The sequence below is a fragment of the Cynoglossus semilaevis genome, chromosome 11 (assembly GCF_000523025.1).
Source record: "Cynoglossus semilaevis isolate Cse_v1.0 chromosome 11, Cse_v1.0, whole genome shotgun sequence".
NCBI lineage: Eukaryota > Metazoa > Chordata > Actinopteri > Pleuronectiformes > Cynoglossidae > Cynoglossus > Cynoglossus semilaevis.
This window is the reverse complement of record NC_024317.1, coordinates 1072859-1088648: the sequence shown is the minus strand read 5'-3', so window position 1 is coordinate 1088648 and position 15790 is coordinate 1072859. Positions and strand designations below refer to the sequence as shown.

The window sequence follows — 15790 nt, the reverse complement described above, 5'->3', positions numbered from 1 at the left end:
AGGGGCTGTTCTAATTCCATTTGAATATTTCCATGAAGGGCCCAACACCTACGAGGACGCTGGGAACTACATCAAAGTGCAGTTCCTGGACCTGAACATGCGCCGGGATGTCAAAGAAATCTACTCCCACATGACGTGCGCCACAGACACGGAGAACGTCAAGTTCGTGTTCGACGCCGTCACCGACATCATCATCAAGGAGAACCTGAAGGACTGCGGTCTGTTCTGAGGTGGGTGACGCACAGTACAGTACAGTACGACTAACAGTGTACACAGTCGGACTGACTGTAAACTCTGAGACTGTCTCTCTGTCCACAGGTTAGTCCCGCTCTCCAAACCCTCCAAGATGAGACACTTAATAAAAATAAAAAAATCCCTTCTCACGCAAAAACATAAATAATAAAAAAAAACTCAAAAAAAGTGTGGAAACCCGTCAGTAAGTATTTAAATCTCCTGCTGTGCGTAGCTGTCAGCTAACAGTCCAGTCAAACTGCCAAAGAACGGACTTCCATGGCCTCACCACCTGCAAACGCACTTCGTCCTCGTTAAGGATTCTTAGAAGAAGAATTCGACTCGATAGAAACGACTCTGAGCAGTCTGGTCATTTACGCAGATTTTTTTTTTTTTTGTAGGAAATAAGTTAGAAAAAAAACAACTGTTCGCTGTAACTGAGGCCGGTTGTATTTGAACTGACGTCACAGTCTTAGTCGGTGACGTTGTAACTGTAGATTCTAAACTTCCGGTCCTCACAGACTCCACTCTGTACAGAAACATCTGTCAATCTCCATCAAGTCGATTAAAGCTTCTGTAGAAAAGTGTCGTCGACATTGTCCGTTTTTTTTAACGACTAAAACAACAACAACAACACAGCTCGTAATCTTTAACGTTTTTATTTTATAAAACAATTAGTTCCCTCGTTCCTCGGGTTAAGGTTGTGATGTTTATTCATTTCAAGGCAGCAGCTCATTTGGCAAAAACAGAACTGGAAACTAGAAACTGTCGCTTCTGTCTGACTGTAGTCAATAAAAACCACCGGAAACAGCAGACGTCAGTCCGCCACTGAACAACAACAACAACAACGTTAAACTCACACCAGCTCTGATATTGTCACGGTCTTTAACGTAACTCTTTAAAAAAAAACACACACACACACACACGTTGGTAAAACGATTCCAGCAGAGTCGGTGATGACGCGTCGACTGACGTCACGTTTTCTTCTCCTCTGAATTGTAGACATGAATTAGACCCGAGTAGAAACGGAAACAGAAACAGACTCGGTGAGAGGAAGACTGTGAGTTGGAGTCCGGTCTGTGACGTCTACACTCTCAGGTCTTCAAGGTCGTTCAGTTATAAAAAGGCAGACAGTTCAACCAGAACAGGCTGCAAACACACTTCACCAAAATCAGTTTGTTTGTTTGTTTGTTTGTTCATCAAAAACCCTGAGTTATAACATGATAATTAGAAAAAATAAAAATAAAGTAGAGAAAACACACGTTATTCATTTGTTCTATGGCTTGTTAAAGGAGACGCTGAGTCTGACGTCACACACGTGGAATGAACGACACCTGCTGTGCAATACTGGGATAGTTGGCTGCAACAACAACAACAACAACAAAAAATAAAATAAAATAAAAATAAAGTGAAACTGTAAAGCCTTTGGGGACGAATACAAGTTCAAGGCACTTTTTTCCCTCACATTCTTCGTTTGTTCTGCTGTAACTGAATGGCTGAGTGTGTGTCGTCTGTTGATGCTGCTGATGGTTCACCTTCAATCACGTGCAAAACAAAAGGAAGACGAGAGTCTGCCTGACGACAGCACGGTGGCTCCGGGCTGTTGGTGTGTTCGACTCCGTCTGATGAGTGACTGTGTTATTATGAAGCCCTTTTCCTCCGGTGAAAACAGGCCAGAGTTCGTGTTAATCAGGTACACGCCACTAGATGTCACTGTTCCCTTTTATATACTTAAACCAATCACAGCGCTGCTGTAATGACCAATCACTGTCTCACAGTAAACAGCCAAACCTTAAACTGTTTTTTTTTCTTTCTAAAACCACTTTATCTTTGACTTTGTCACCAGACTCAAGTGTTGATTCACCGACTGAGATATTTGTCTTCGCCAGAGTAAAAAAAAAAAAAAAAAATACGATGAAGAACTGCTGAGTCAGGTTTTCACTTTAGTGTCAGGTTCCTGTCTGGGTCCTGAACACTGGACCAGGACGGGGTCGTGACCCACAGCTGTGGGGTCGTACTGAAGGCTCACTCAGAAAAGTCCCACCATGTGATCGATATGTCTCATGCAGACGCTCTTCAGCGGGAGTGTGTAGCGCCGCTCTTCTGGGATCCTGTTACACTGCAGGTACAGAAGTTACGTTAGGTTATTTTTAAAATCTGCAATAGAACTGATGACACATAGGTGGAGCTGGTCGGTGGGTGTGGGGGGGGCAGTCTTACGTTGCTTGTGTTGGTGGGCGCGGGGCGGGTGTACGGGTTGGTCAGTGCCCCCTCAGTACAAGGAAAGGGGTCGTCCCACTGTTTGTCCCTGAAGCGTTGGTCGACAGGCACGACGTGGCCCTCGGTGGTGAAGATGTACTTGTTGTCGGACTTGTGCAGAGGGTTGTCCTCATCAAACAGCTGCAGTGGGAAAAAAACAAGAAATAAAACAAACACTTCATCAGGAAACGCTTTTCATCACATCAACTTTGACCAAACTTCATCCAAAATCCCCCCCAAAAAATAACATTTTTACTGTCATCTGCGTCAACAATGTACTGGGTTGAACCAATCAGACGAACTAGAGCCACAGCTCAGAACAATAACATCTGACTGGCGCCCTCTGGTGTTGAATGCTGACATTTCAGCTTATAGGAAGTCTGATTGTACATCAGTGTGTCATGAAGTTCTGACGTATTCTTTACTTTTCACTTATTGTTTATATCTATTGTTTATTAATAACAGGATTCCATTGTGGACATTTTTTAGTTTTATCTAATGACACAGATGAATGTATGTATTTACGTTTATGTCAGTCAAGAAACATTAAGGTTCTCTCTCTCTAAAATAATGTGAGTTGTTAATAGTAAATTTGAAACATACTTTATATTTATATCAGCATCAGTAAACTATGACACTGGTCAACTGTATGTTTAGCATGCTAATGCTAACTCACCAGATAAAGGTATTTGCAGGTCTCGCTGAGGAAGAAGCTCTCCATACGATCCTCTTTGGACTTGTCAACAACGTGGTGGAGGGTAGCGTACCCACACCTGGGAAGAAAAAAAACCAAACAGCCTTCAGCTCCGGGCTGAACCACACCAGAGGTCTGTAAAAAAACAAAAAAAAACCAAACGCATGCACGATACCTGACTTTGGCGTTTTTCTCCAGGCTCTGCAGGATGTCCATACCAACATGTAAATAGAAAGGATTTTTGGTCGCCTGTGGAGCGAGAAGAAGATGGAATCAGTTGTTAGAAGACGAGGAGAAGTGATGAACCAGTGGCCGCTGGTGTCACCTGGTACAGCAGATAGGTGGACTCCACCAGCTCTGGTCTGAGGGGATAGAAGAGCACATCAGGAGCCTGCAGCTGCCAGTTGTACCGCTCCGGCAAAGCCCCGAAGCGCTTCCAGATGGCGTAGTAGAAGGCATGAAGGCAGATGGCGTTATCTACGTCACCGTTCAGCACCTGGGACGAAGAGTGACGCAGGTAATTACACACACACACACACACACACACACATGCACGCACGCACACAGCCACAGCAGAGGTGAGGGAACACCTGGGTGGTGATGGAAGGAGGGAGGGGGTGAGGGAGGGGGTGAGGGAGGGGGTGAAGGAGGGTGAGATAACCTGTCACAGTTGTTAAGGAGGGAGGGGGTTCTTAGTGATAACACTATAGATTACATATGTCAAAGTCAAGGCCAGTGGACCTAATCTGGCCCGTCTCCTGGTTGGATGTGGCCCACCAGGCCTCAACACACCTGTGGCTGTGATTAAAAAAAAAAAAAAAAACTCATTCTAATGTTTACTGGTTTGGTCAACTGTTCATGATCCATCTGTTCAAATTCAGTATTTACAGGGAGAGCGTTCTCAGATCTAGACCTGAAAAACTGTTACTCCAACACGGACGGTGTTTTCATCTCAGTGAGTGACTGAGGTCGGCGCCCCCTGCTGTAAATCACAGTTCTCACCTGGAGCCCAGGGAAGAAGGCCTGGAGGGAGTCGATCCACGTGTTCATGATTTCACCGCTGAACATGTTCACATTGACATAAAGAGGAGGGTCTCCCTCGCCCTCATTACAGGACTCTCTCCTAAGAAGGTGAAGAGAATCAAACCAACCCAACTCAGAAAGGTGTGTGTGTGTGTGTGTGTGTCAGTGACGTGTCACCCTCTCCTCTCCTCTCACCCTCTCCTCAGGTGGTTCTGGATGCTCTCGTACGCAGACTGAAACATCCTGTAATCCTCTTTTTCACCAAACAGGAGGTATGACTTCAGCAGGTATTCATAGAAGGAGTCCATCCCGGCTCCGAGGCCGCTCTGTTTGCTAACCCACTGGCCCGTTTGGATATTCACTACATTCCCTGTGAACAGAGCCCACATTAGCGCTGACCTGTAGCTGCCATAATAACACAGGTAACAGGAGACAAAAATAAACACTGGAGAGAACAGAGAACAGAGCTGCTCCACACCTCCACACCTACCTAACAGACCGGTTTCGTTGCTCCTCAGGTTCCACAGCGCTCTGACAGCACGTCTGGCCACCCACTCAAAAGTGGAATCGCCAATCAAGCGGCTCAGAATCCCAAACTCCACCAGCAGGGATCCAGCTCCAGCAGTACAGGTCTCGTTGATGCTGTCAGGAGGGACGCCAGTCTTCAGGTTCACCTGTGTTCGAGGTAAAGTTGACGGGCATCAAGTCATGTGACTTCACCTGGGTGAAAACACACGACCTGCAGCCACGACACAGTCACTGACCCTGGGGTAAGGGATGCCGGTGGTGGTGTTTTCAAAGGCTGGCAGCAAGCGAACGGCCAAGTCGTGAGCCAAGTGAAGCAGCTCGTTATCGTAGCCTTCGAAGCCCACTTTTCCAAACGGGTGTTTAGGGTCGGTGAGAAGAATGTGAGCTGAGATGAGGCCTCCCAGGATTCTGTGGGACAGAAAAAAAAAAAATTCATTCAACCACTATGGAATTTCTTCAAAATGACATCATTTGTGTATTTACAGACCATTTCACTTATTAACCATTTTTACCACAACACTAAAGACTTAAATATAAACAATTGGAACATTTGTATTTCCTTAGTATTTAACACAAAATAGTAAGGAAAAAAGGTTTTAAAATTTCCAGGTAACAAAAAAAACAAAACAAGGAGACAGTTTTGATTTTGATTTAAATAAAAAATATTAAAAACTGTCACTTTTTTTTTTTTTACCAACTATGAAATGTGTAAGGTGGTTAATTCATATGCAGAGACGCTGCCCTCTGTCTGACTTTAGTCAGTTGTTTTTACAGGATTCGTGGGAGAAAATTTCAACTACACTGAAGAAACATTTGACCATTTTACATGTTCTATTTGAAATAACAACACGATGACGAACAAGTTTAGAGGAACAAAAATGGAGTGGTTTTTATTTTATAAATTGGTCTCTCAAACATTTGCACATTTGTACCTGATGTTTGCCTCGAAAACCTGCACCGTTGAGTCCTTGTCAAACGATACCGTATCTATGACCAGCTTGACGGCTCTGTGGAACTCTGTGACGTTGCCAAGAACCTGGAGAAAATGAACCGCGTGGTTTACAGAGTTTAGACAAACAAAAAAAAAAGGTCTTTGGGAGGTTTGTATTTAAAGACAACATATGTTAGTGTTTCCAAAGTGCGTTAAACTTACCAACAAAGTATCTAAGGTGTCGATCAGTGTCAGAGAGTAGTTCCCCAAGACATCGTTGATGTTAATATTTGACCTGAAATGCAAACAGTGAAACAGACATAGTTTTGAAACGAGTTATGTCCAAGAGATTCTCAAACCAAAAGAATATATGACAAAATACCAAATGTACAATTGTTAGATACGAGAAAAAAACATACCAAAAGAATATATGACAAAATACCAAGTGTACAATTGTTAGGTACGAGAGAAACCAGTTTAACTATGTTTGACACCAAGAAGCTAATTCTGACAAAGGAGGAAACAGTAGAGTTTAATTCATTTAATTACAACATTTAACTTTCTTCAAACAAACAGTCAATCAATCAATCAATCATCTTCACTGACATGTTCTTGGACCTCACAGTTCCATGGTGATTAGCATCTGTTAGCATCGTCACAAGATAATCTGTTCGAGCCTCTGTTTAATCTCCCTGTACGCGTCATTTAGGATTACGTTAATCATTCGTTCTAAATTGATCATTTGTATCAATGAGTGTGAACTTGAATTGTTGTTTTGTTTTTTTGTTTCACAAAGTTTAAAATAACGAACTAACATTTTGGGTAAAAGACTGGTACAGTACACCTGAGTCACACAGGTGTCCATTATAAATGGGTGTGTGTGACAGTTATGTGTAACTGAAACCGGCTCGTTTTTATTATTATTTAAATGTCTTCAGGCAGTGATATTGGTTACAGACAGAAGGGCAGTGATTGTGTTTAGCTTTTGTGATCCTAAGTGTTGTTTTTTTCCTTGTAGTCTGTTTAACGAACCGGCCCTGAAGGCAGCAGTTCTTCACGGCTGCTGATTTGATAATAAAATGAATGCAAACGACAGTCCGTTGTCCGGACAGTTAGGACAACACGGTCGGTACAGTGGGTCACGGTTGTTGATATCCGGTGATATTTAAGTGTTTGGGAACATACGACACTTAAAGATCCATCGTTTTATCTCCATTAGTGACAATATCGTCCCACATCGTGACAACAACTTACGGGTTCGACACGTCTGGTCCCCTTCCCTCACAGTCAATGGGGTTGAGTTCGTCCTCGGGAAAGGCGTATTTCATGTAGTTGTCGTATCCGAAATAGAACATTTCTTTAGCCATGTCCTTCATTTTCACTCTCAGTGTTTCGGGGAAGGAGCCGTATCTCCGTTCATACTCGTCCCTGTTCCCGTCGAAGAAGCTCAGGTAAGACCCTTTGGGCGACTCCTCTTCCACCCTCGTACAGATGGTCTCCGTCTCTTCATACCTGTGTCCGTGAATCCGAGACCAAGAGCTGCTTCTCAGACTGGGGGCTTTTCCATCCCTAAATAACAATTCTAATTTGCCTAGATTAAAACCCAGGGGGAAGTTGAACCCCCAGCTGACGCTAGGTCCGAGTCCGAAGGCTAGCCATACGAAACAGCTGAGGGAAAGCCTCAGCAAGACCAGGCCAACTACGATTGACCGCCATTGCATCTTTGCCGCGGGTCGGTCGTACACAGCATAATTTAGGTCCACACTCCGACGATCGAATGAACAGAAGGGACCTTCTCCATACGTCAGGTCGGAATAGTTAAGCCCTGGAAGCCTATAATCACTACCGCTTCACGCTTTCTTCCTGTCAACAAACCAGCCCCTCTCACTTCCTGTTACGTCACCCGAAGACGGGAAATCTCGTGCAGCGATTGGCTTATTAGCCGTCAATCACCGCGTTACGTTTCGTGGCATTCATGACGTGTCTGGAGTTAACTTCGCACCAATAGAAAACGGACACAACCACTTTGTTAAAGCTCAACAGCGCAGTCGTTTGTTGGATTTTTGTTTTCATGTAATAATGAAGTATCAAACACTTTCATTTTCATTTTATTTTTTAAATTTTTATTGTTCAACATTAAATCGATGACTGTATTTGATTTAAAGTAGCACTAAACCTATTATCTTGTCTACAGATATTTTTAATCCTCGATTCATTGTCATATCTTATTGCGCAGCTTCATATTAACAGATGGCGATGACTATTTATTTCTTTAGGCTCTAAACATGTGATTCTAGGTAAAATAACATAACACTTCCAGTTCCTGAACACAAGGGTGACTACTGTCCTACTAAAAGTACACGGAGTACTTTGTTTTATTGCGTAGATTTGAACCAGGTTAACTTACTGTATTCACTGAATATTTATCTGTCGGTAGTTAAAAACTCAGTTCAAACATCTGTTCTCCAGCGGGTTATGATGGAGCATATTCAAAGTTTAACAAACGACTTTTTATATTTTTAACCTTCTCATGTTCGTGTAAAAGCTGAGGTGCATAAGCGTGGAGAAGGTGGCAGAAGAATTACGTTTTTTCTGGTTGGAAATCTGTCAGTGTTACGTGTCTTTGCTTTAATCAGTGTTTGCTTTTTGTTTTTCCTTCTCCTTCAGCTCTAATTCCTGGGACAGTATCTGGAACAGCATGAGGAGCAGATGAGGAGGACACAACACAGAGGAACATCATGACAGGAGCCACTGGTGTGACATCATCATCATCATGAAGGTGAAGACCAAACAGACAAGGTGTAAATTAAAAAGCATGCCTTTTTATTTCTGAATGTATTGAAGTGGTGTATTTCCCTCTGCCCGGGTGGACGTACCTTTCACGCCGCTTTTGCTTCAGAGGTCAGAGACACTGCACAAGGCACTTTAAATTCTGCCCCCCCGCCCCCTGTTAGCATCAAGGTGGCACAAAGGCAACTGTTCCACGCAGGTAACTTACAAACAGAGGCCAGCATGAACCACACAACCTCGTCCAGCTTTTCTTTTACTACATTCAGTCTTTAAATAGAGTCATATATTCATACATCTCACATCAGTAAAAATCATAGTAGCTTGGTATTTGTACAGACCTGCTCCAACTGATGTGCATCGGCGCACAAACCGTTTTCCCAAAATGACAGACACAGACTTTGACTTTGGAGGAAGTGAATAACACAATCAAGCTCAGAGAGAGAGAGAGAGAGAGAGAGAGAGAGACAGTCGTCAGAGAAGAGCTGGACAGAACTGAGAAAACCTGCGTGTTCACATTTATTTCACTGTCTGAGGAAGGCCTGTTAAAGTAAAGACACCCAGGGTTAGCGTTAGCACAGTCTGGGTACGGTATAGTTATGTGGGTAATGCCTGCGAAGTAAAGGATAAAAAAAAAAATCGAAGCTCTTTTTTCACCACTAGTTAAATGACAGTATCACATCATACATAATGCCAATTGTATTGCATACATTTTTGTACCAGGATTCCATTGCAGTAGTGCATCGTCAGGGTTTGTGGGAAAAGACACAGGTGAGGAAAAGAAGTGTGCAGAACAGTGCAGCATGTGACCTGGGACTGATGATACAACTGTACATCATCACAGAAAAACAAGGGCGTGGCATGACGGGAACGTGGAAAACCAGTCTGGTGTTTTTTCAGCTCCTCCGAGACTTTGAGTGCTGAATGAGCCACTGGAGTGTGATGTCTGAAATGAAACGAAGATAGAACAATGTCCCAGTCTGAACCTCTGTTCTAGTCAAACATTTTTAAAAATGTCTGAGGAGGGAGAAGTCTCTCAGCTCAGAACTATTTAAATAAATGTTTTAAATAAATGTTGTTTTAAATAAATGATGTTTAAAAAACGGTGAACACCCAGAGTTTTAAGAATCCACTCACCAATGTTATCTTTCTCTTTGCAGGAAATAGAATAGCAGCAAATCTCTCTGTCCTGAATCGCTGCCAGATTCCTAACGAGTCAAGAAGAAGAAAAATGTGAGTAAAATGCTGATTCAGACCCACATCTATTTTGTAGTTGGACAGTAGAGGGCGCCAAATCGTTTCGCTAATATGGCAGTAGATTCTGTTTTAACAGCCAACAAAAGACGTCATTTTGAGTTTTGGAAGAACTAAAAAAAAGTAGATTAAATTGTTTGGTTTTTTTGTCAGTAAACTTCTAAATAATTCAATTCAAATACATTGAAACAAGAACACATTGAATGACATTTCACAGTAATAACGTCACGTGAAAATTCTTTGTACAACTTTCCGTACTTACATTTTCTCAATGAGCTGCTTTTCATCTAAAGCACTGGGAAGATCCCTTTTGTTGCCGAGAACCAGAACCTGAGAACAGATTACATGTAAAACCTCCAACCGATTCAGTAGCAGAACCCACACACGAGGCTGCTGCAAGAACTATGAACCAGTAAAAAAAAAAGAAAAAAAAAGTGGTTTTGGAGGTAGCAGACTTACTGGAATTCCTTGCAGCTGAGGTTTGTCTAATAAATTATGAAGCTCATTTCTAGATGCTTCCACCTTATCTCGATCTGCTGCATCAACCATGTACCTGAAAAAGTGAAACAGAAAAGATGCATGTTTACATATATATACAAACTGTATATATATGTGTAAATATATATATGTAGGTTGTGCAGTATGTCAGGAATGTTATGTAAATGACCAAAACCTCGTACTCACACTATAGCATTGACTCCTCGACAGTAGCGCTCCCACATGCTTCTGAACCGGGGCTGCCCTCCTATATCCCAAATCTGTACCGCGGTGAAACAGCAGCGTTTAGAAACGTCTCACGTCATTTAATTTAATTAAATTTAATTTACTGTGGTGGCAGCAGAATAATAGTGATGAAAATATGAACCTTGATCGTGACATTTCCTTTGGTGACCTTCCTCATGTTGAAGCCAACTGTGGGAATCATGTCTTCACTGAAGTGTCCAGACTGGAGAGAAAGGGTCAAAGGTCACTGTGTGACAGATATGCAGCAGGTCTCAATGTTAAGAAGCTACAACGAGTTCAGGTGTTGAAGTTAACTGTATGAATGGTTTATATGTTGAGGTGGGATTTTTATTTTGTTTTACATTAGTAGATTATAAAGGCTATTTCTTACTAAATTAGGATTTAAATGTAATAATCTGAGGGCAGTACATAAAATATACCAATTTGTAAATAAAGACAAAAAAACTAAATGTTGACAGATTTTATCACCTGTTATGACCTTTGACTGAAATAAAAAAAATAACCTATAAAAACATTCAGTTCAGTTTAGTGAATGAACTGCATTTCTGTTTCACACATCAAAACTCAGTGGCTGTTTACACACACACACACACACACACACACACACACACACACACTCCCCCCTCCCTCTCCTTGTGTTCCTGTGTAAAGCATTGAGCGTTCACTGTCTGCTGCTCAACACATTTCACAACACATGACCCAACAGAGTCACCTGACGGAGCTAAGTGAAAATGACTGCTTTGGTCTCATGACTGAGAGAGAAGGAACCGCGCGCTCCCTTTGATATTCATGAGAGGGAAAAATAAAAATAAAATCAAATACATTAAACATAAAATGAACAGTTTGCTAAGAGAAAATATTTTTGAATCCTATGCGTCAGAAAAGAGAAGTGGAGGCAGTTCAAGTTCCGTGCTAACTCTGAAAGACGCGTGACTTTTAACATAAATGTCAGGAAATACCTGACACGGCTGAAGATGTAGGAAATTTCCCTCCATGAATTCAGAATATGTACTGAGGTTTTTACAGTGTGAAATGTCAGTTTGCTTGGAAGTTTTTTATGTAAATGAGCAATTTTATAGATATAGAAAGGGAGATTCTAATCACCTGCTACGACTACATCAAATATATCTGAAAATATTAAATACAGCTATTCTCAGGTTGGTTCTGGACCACATGGTGAGGCCGCTCTAATGATAATAATGCTTTTAAGTCAGATTTCTTTGACATTTTCTTCAGGCAAAATTCCTAAATGTCTGAATCAAATTGATGCTAAAGGTCAAAGACTCTTGATATAAATGTCAGAGATGTTTCACAGACGTGCAGTGTTAGAATTACAGTCCAATGTTACATTTAACTCTGACCAGTTCATCCATTCAAAAAGCATCTATTACAGTGTAGTCCCTGATAAAAGGATCATTAAACACATCTTCAGTCCAAACCTTCTGACTAAAACATTGATGTCACGACGAGGCCTGTGTTTAGGTAAAAAGATGTGATCATGCAGTGACTCTGCACTGATGCTGATCTTTGTTCATTTCTGCAGGAAATAAACTCAACATTAACCCTGATGTGATGTCGACCCAGAGGGAACACGAGCGTTCACAACAACACATCCCATAATAAGACGTATCCCAAAGTGAGTGAAGTTCAGTCTGGTTGGTCAAAGGTGGAGCTGGTGTTGTCAGAAACTACAACCGATAATGGAGCAGGGTTTGTTTTTTCACAGTGTGCGGTTTAAGGCTCCAGTTACCCCTGTGTGGTAACTGGGGGGGAGGGAGGGGGTAATTACTTCATCCATGCTAAATTGCCCAAGTGAGGCAGTGCAATGTCTTTAGTTCCGGCCTCAGTCGCACCAGAAAAAAAAAAAAAAAGAACGTATCATCATGAGCATCTGAATCAGCCACGGTGAGAAGTCACTGGTCACAGCTCCAGGACGAACAAAAGACGGCGTGTCTCCAGGGGGGGGGGCTCCCATCATCCATATGAACTCTGACCTTGTCATTAACACTAGTTATTGGTCAGACCAGGTCTTGGTGATCAGGGCCTCTGGTTACTGTTGTAAGTTAAGGTTTAGAATAATGGGTTACTGTAAGTCGTCAATGACGAGTCCGCACTTATTTGTAGCAGAAATGTCTGGTCAGAAGTCGAAAACCTCACTGTCAAAACTAAGTTTTTTTTACAGTTAAATTAAGATTATTTTTGGTTATGGCAGAAATCTTTTTTATATATATTCTTCTGAAGCTGTTGAAATCCCTGAAAGTCACAGTGTTCACAGACTAACGTACAATGTTTACGTGTGAATGTGTTTACGTGTTTGTTGCGTTTGGGTTCCAGACATCCATAACACAGTCACCCACCAGCCCACAACACCGCAGCTAGCCCAGGTGGGACGTGTTTACCCCGGGCTCAGGCTCGTGTGTGCCTCCACTGATACTGCGGTCACTACCGAGTATCACTGTGTAATGTCTGAGACCCGACGGGGCCATAAAACCCAGCACAGACACAGAACCCGCAGCTAATGCGCCCCATTATTAGCCCTGATGGCGTTAGCATTACTATAGCAAGGTGGCTAACAGCAGCTGAAGACTTACGGCGATCACGTTTACAAATGTTGTTTTCCCCGAGTACTGGAGACCGACCAGCGTCAGCTCCATCTCCTCCTTCCAGAACAGAGACTTAAACCAGTCCAGCAGCCGGTTTATTAGAGCCAACATCTTGATGTCCGTCTTCGCACTGCCCTAAGATTTTGTCTGCGTCTCCCTCTCTGTCAGATGTGGCGTTTTCCAGCGGGGAAGGGAAGTAGGACGGAGGCAGCCAGGCTGTCATATGATCAGTCAGCCTCACGGTGCCCGACAGTGACCCCAACAGGCACAGACTGGTACATACACCTAAACCATCATCCCTCTCGGAAACGATATAGTGTAGATATAGAATTATTTATTTTTTATCTTTAAAATCATATACAGTACCATCGTATAGAATCAGGTGAAGAAAGAGTTTATTTTACACTAAACACATGAGAAGAACCACCAATGGGAGGGGTCCACACCACCTAACCCAGGCATGGGCAAACTATGGCCCGGGGGCCGGATGTGGCCCTTTTGGCTTATTAATCCGGCCCGCCAAACTTATCCAAACTTTATCACTTGTCCAAATTATATTATTACTATATATTTCTGCCCTTTCCCCATTAAATGGTGTAGAAAAGGCTAAAAGCATTTTAGCATTTTAGCCTTTATGCATGACTTTTACATGTCATTTATCTTAGTCCACATCCCTCTGCCCCCTGTTCAATTTTAGGACCCACTGTGGCCCACGAGTCAAAACGTTTGCCCACGTCTGACCTCACCTCTAGTTTGTAGTAAAAAAATATATATGTCATAACACACTGTATGTAATAAGACATGTTTAATTAGACTGTACAAGAATCATACAATATATTGTTGGTGGTTTCAGGCCCTGGACAATATTCACGTCAACACTGACCGTTTGACCAAAGACAAACAGAAGTGCTCTGTGACCCAGTTCTGAATCTGGGCTAAAGTTGAAAGCTGACCTGGTGTATAATAAACATATGACTGGCATTTAAAAAAAACATTCACCTAAAAGGCCAAAGGGTGGCACTGAGATGTGATTTAGGGGTATTTTCCCATCAACCCCAGGGCAGTTACGTTAATACTCCGTGGTCTGTTGAGTTCATCAGACTCTCAGTCAACTGTTGTCCTCGTTGTAGCCCAGATGGAAAAAAGAAAGTGTTTTTTTCTTTTTCCTGATTTAGTCTCAAACTCCGGCGTCTGTTCCCAGGTGCAGCTGTGCAGGATTGTTGTCGTCTTTGGTTTCATCCTGCAGGACGAGCTGGTGTCCGCTCTCTTCCTTCGACAGATGGAAGTTGGTGACGTCGTGGCGGACCATTAACTCGGCCAGGTAATCTGTGAATACGATTCAAACTGTAGTCGATACGGTGTTCTTTAAATAAGAGTCAGACATTTCTAATGTAGGAGTCACAGTAAAATACGAGGATCAGTTAGAAACCACACGGTTGCTCCGTGGACAGTTTCACTCACTTGACTTTCGCCTCCACAGGTTCCTTCTATAAGCGACAGCCAAGAGAAACGGAACGAGGAAACAGACGGAGAAGACGGCGAAGCTGAGGCCAAGAATCATAGGAACCAGGTTTCCATTCTTCAGTCCTGAAACATCCAATCACACACGTCAGGTTAGTGCGCTGTACGCACCTGGGGGGGGGTGGGGGAGCAAGGGGGACTGAGTTTAGATCTCAGTCATCACAGTTCTCAGGAAATTAAATGTTAATTCTGAAAAAAAAAACCATTTACATTAGGTTCGCTGATGGAAACACCATTTATTTTCGTGGTCCTGTTTTAGAAAGTGTGTGATAATATTGTTATGGTCTAATGGGGGGGGGTTTGATTTACGTCTCATAGGCCTGACTGAATACGTCACAGTGTTTTTTTTATATATAGTATCACAAAAACATCACAGTTTTACAAAGAGCTGACGCAGCCATATAAAGTCCAGCTGACCACCAGAGGGGGCTGCTGGGCTCAGACCAGCTGTGTCCACGTACCCTGTATGTCACAAACGGAGTTGTGGCTTTTGTTTCCTGAGAAGAGTTCGTCCAGTCCCAGTGCGCTGCACCTGTGGACCAGAGACGGTCAGAGCTGCTCACACTGAGGACCACTCAGGTTCTGGGGTCTTACTGTGTCCGGGGTCTGCAGGTTTGGTCCTGGTCATCGTAGTAGGTGTGGTCAGGACAGGCCGGCTCACACTGGTACAGGTACTGAGTGACCACTGTACCGTTGGTTACTTCTGCAACAACAAAACAACTGCTGAGAAGTATTTCCCTTTAAGAAAAAAAAAAAAGATCTCGTCTTTCTTCATGTGCTGAGATCTTCTCCCTGATTGGTTGATACTGTCGGTGAGGCGATGTCAGTGGTGAGAGATCTGACATCCATGGCCAAAAACAAAGATCAACGCAGCCATGGAGATTTAGCCAGAAAGTTGTGCAAAAACTAACTTTTTGAGTTATTTTGAGGACTCAGGCCTGTGTTTGTGTGTTTTCTCAGTTTGAGTCTTTGAGTCCAAATTTGTGCCTGTTCAAACTTTCCCCGCTCTTTGACCTTTCTTCCTGCGCCTGTTGGTTAATGTCAGACAAGCCAAGAACATCATTTGAAAGTGCAAAAATTTCCTGAGTTAAAGTGAAAGTGTGTAAAGATCAAAACCACACATCAAAGACGCTGCGGCTGAGGTCAAAATGACAGCAGACACAGCGGAAATCACAATTCTGCCCCCCCAACACCTCCCCAACGCCCCCCCACCCC

General features: G+C 42.8%; 5 protein-coding genes and 1 long non-coding RNA gene across 6 annotated transcripts in view; 3 read left to right on the top strand and 3 right to left on the bottom strand.

The window, feature by feature from the left end:
• The window catches only part of gnat1 (guanine nucleotide binding protein (G protein), alpha transducing activity polypeptide 1), a 4053-nt gene extending 2913 nt beyond the window's left edge, over positions 1–1140 (top strand). The window contains 1 exon segment of the mRNA XM_025060168.1: positions 3–1140. Coding sequence (XP_024915936.1) covers positions 3–229 — 227 coding nt within the window. The 3' untranslated portion in view covers positions 230–1140.
• Positions 888–7553, bottom strand: edem1 (ER degradation enhancer, mannosidase alpha-like 1). The gene is made up of 12 exons (XM_008319674.3): positions 6921–7553; positions 5889–5961; positions 5668–5771; positions 4972–5143; positions 4698–4881; positions 4403–4577; positions 4187–4307; positions 3510–3680; positions 3360–3433; positions 3167–3263; positions 2452–2631; positions 888–2350 (listed from the first exon to the last, which is right to left on the bottom strand). Exons 1-12 carry the CDS (start codon positions 7385–7387, stop codon positions 2261–2263), a joined length of 1908 nt encoding a protein of 635 aa, XP_008317896.1. The 5' UTR covers positions 7388–7553; the 3' UTR covers positions 888–2260.
• Positions 7554–8468: 915 nt separating this feature from the next.
• Positions 8469–13297, bottom strand: arl8ba (ADP-ribosylation factor-like 8Ba). The gene is made up of 7 exons (XM_008319673.3): positions 13043–13297; positions 10573–10653; positions 10392–10465; positions 10167–10260; positions 9970–10037; positions 9591–9661; positions 8469–9399 (listed from the first exon to the last, which is right to left on the bottom strand). Exons 1-7 carry the CDS (start codon positions 13163–13165, stop codon positions 9350–9352), a joined length of 561 nt encoding a protein of 186 aa, XP_008317895.1. The 5' UTR covers positions 13166–13297; the 3' UTR covers positions 8469–9349.
• Positions 9574–13334, top strand: LOC103385709 (uncharacterized). Its single transcript, XR_003051112.1, has 3 exons — positions 9574–9686; positions 11995–12087; positions 13223–13334. It is a non-coding gene; the product is annotated as an uncharacterized LOC103385709 (long non-coding RNA).
• Positions 13335–13844: 510 nt separating this feature from the next.
• tnfrsf18 (tumor necrosis factor receptor superfamily, member 18) overlaps positions 13845–15790 on the bottom strand; it is a 5351-nt gene continuing 3405 nt past the window's right edge. Inside the window, exons 4-7 of the mRNA XM_017036673.2 lie at positions 15170–15278; positions 15037–15107; positions 14516–14641; positions 13845–14380 (exon numbers count right to left, since the gene is read on the bottom strand). Of these exons, the coding sequence (XP_016892162.1) occupies positions 14232–14380; positions 14516–14641; positions 15037–15107; positions 15170–15278 (455 nt within the window). The 3' untranslated portion in view covers positions 13845–14231. The remainder of the gene's footprint in view (positions 14381–14515; positions 14642–15036; positions 15108–15169; positions 15279–15790) is intronic.
• The window catches only part of si:ch73-15b2.5 (rho guanine nucleotide exchange factor 5), a 23579-nt gene continuing 22615 nt past the window's right edge, over positions 14827–15790 (top strand). The window contains exons 1-2 of the mRNA XM_025060163.1: positions 14827–14841; positions 15212–15216. The gene's annotated coding sequence lies outside the window, so the exon portion shown is untranslated. The remainder of the gene's footprint in view (positions 14842–15211; positions 15217–15790) is intronic.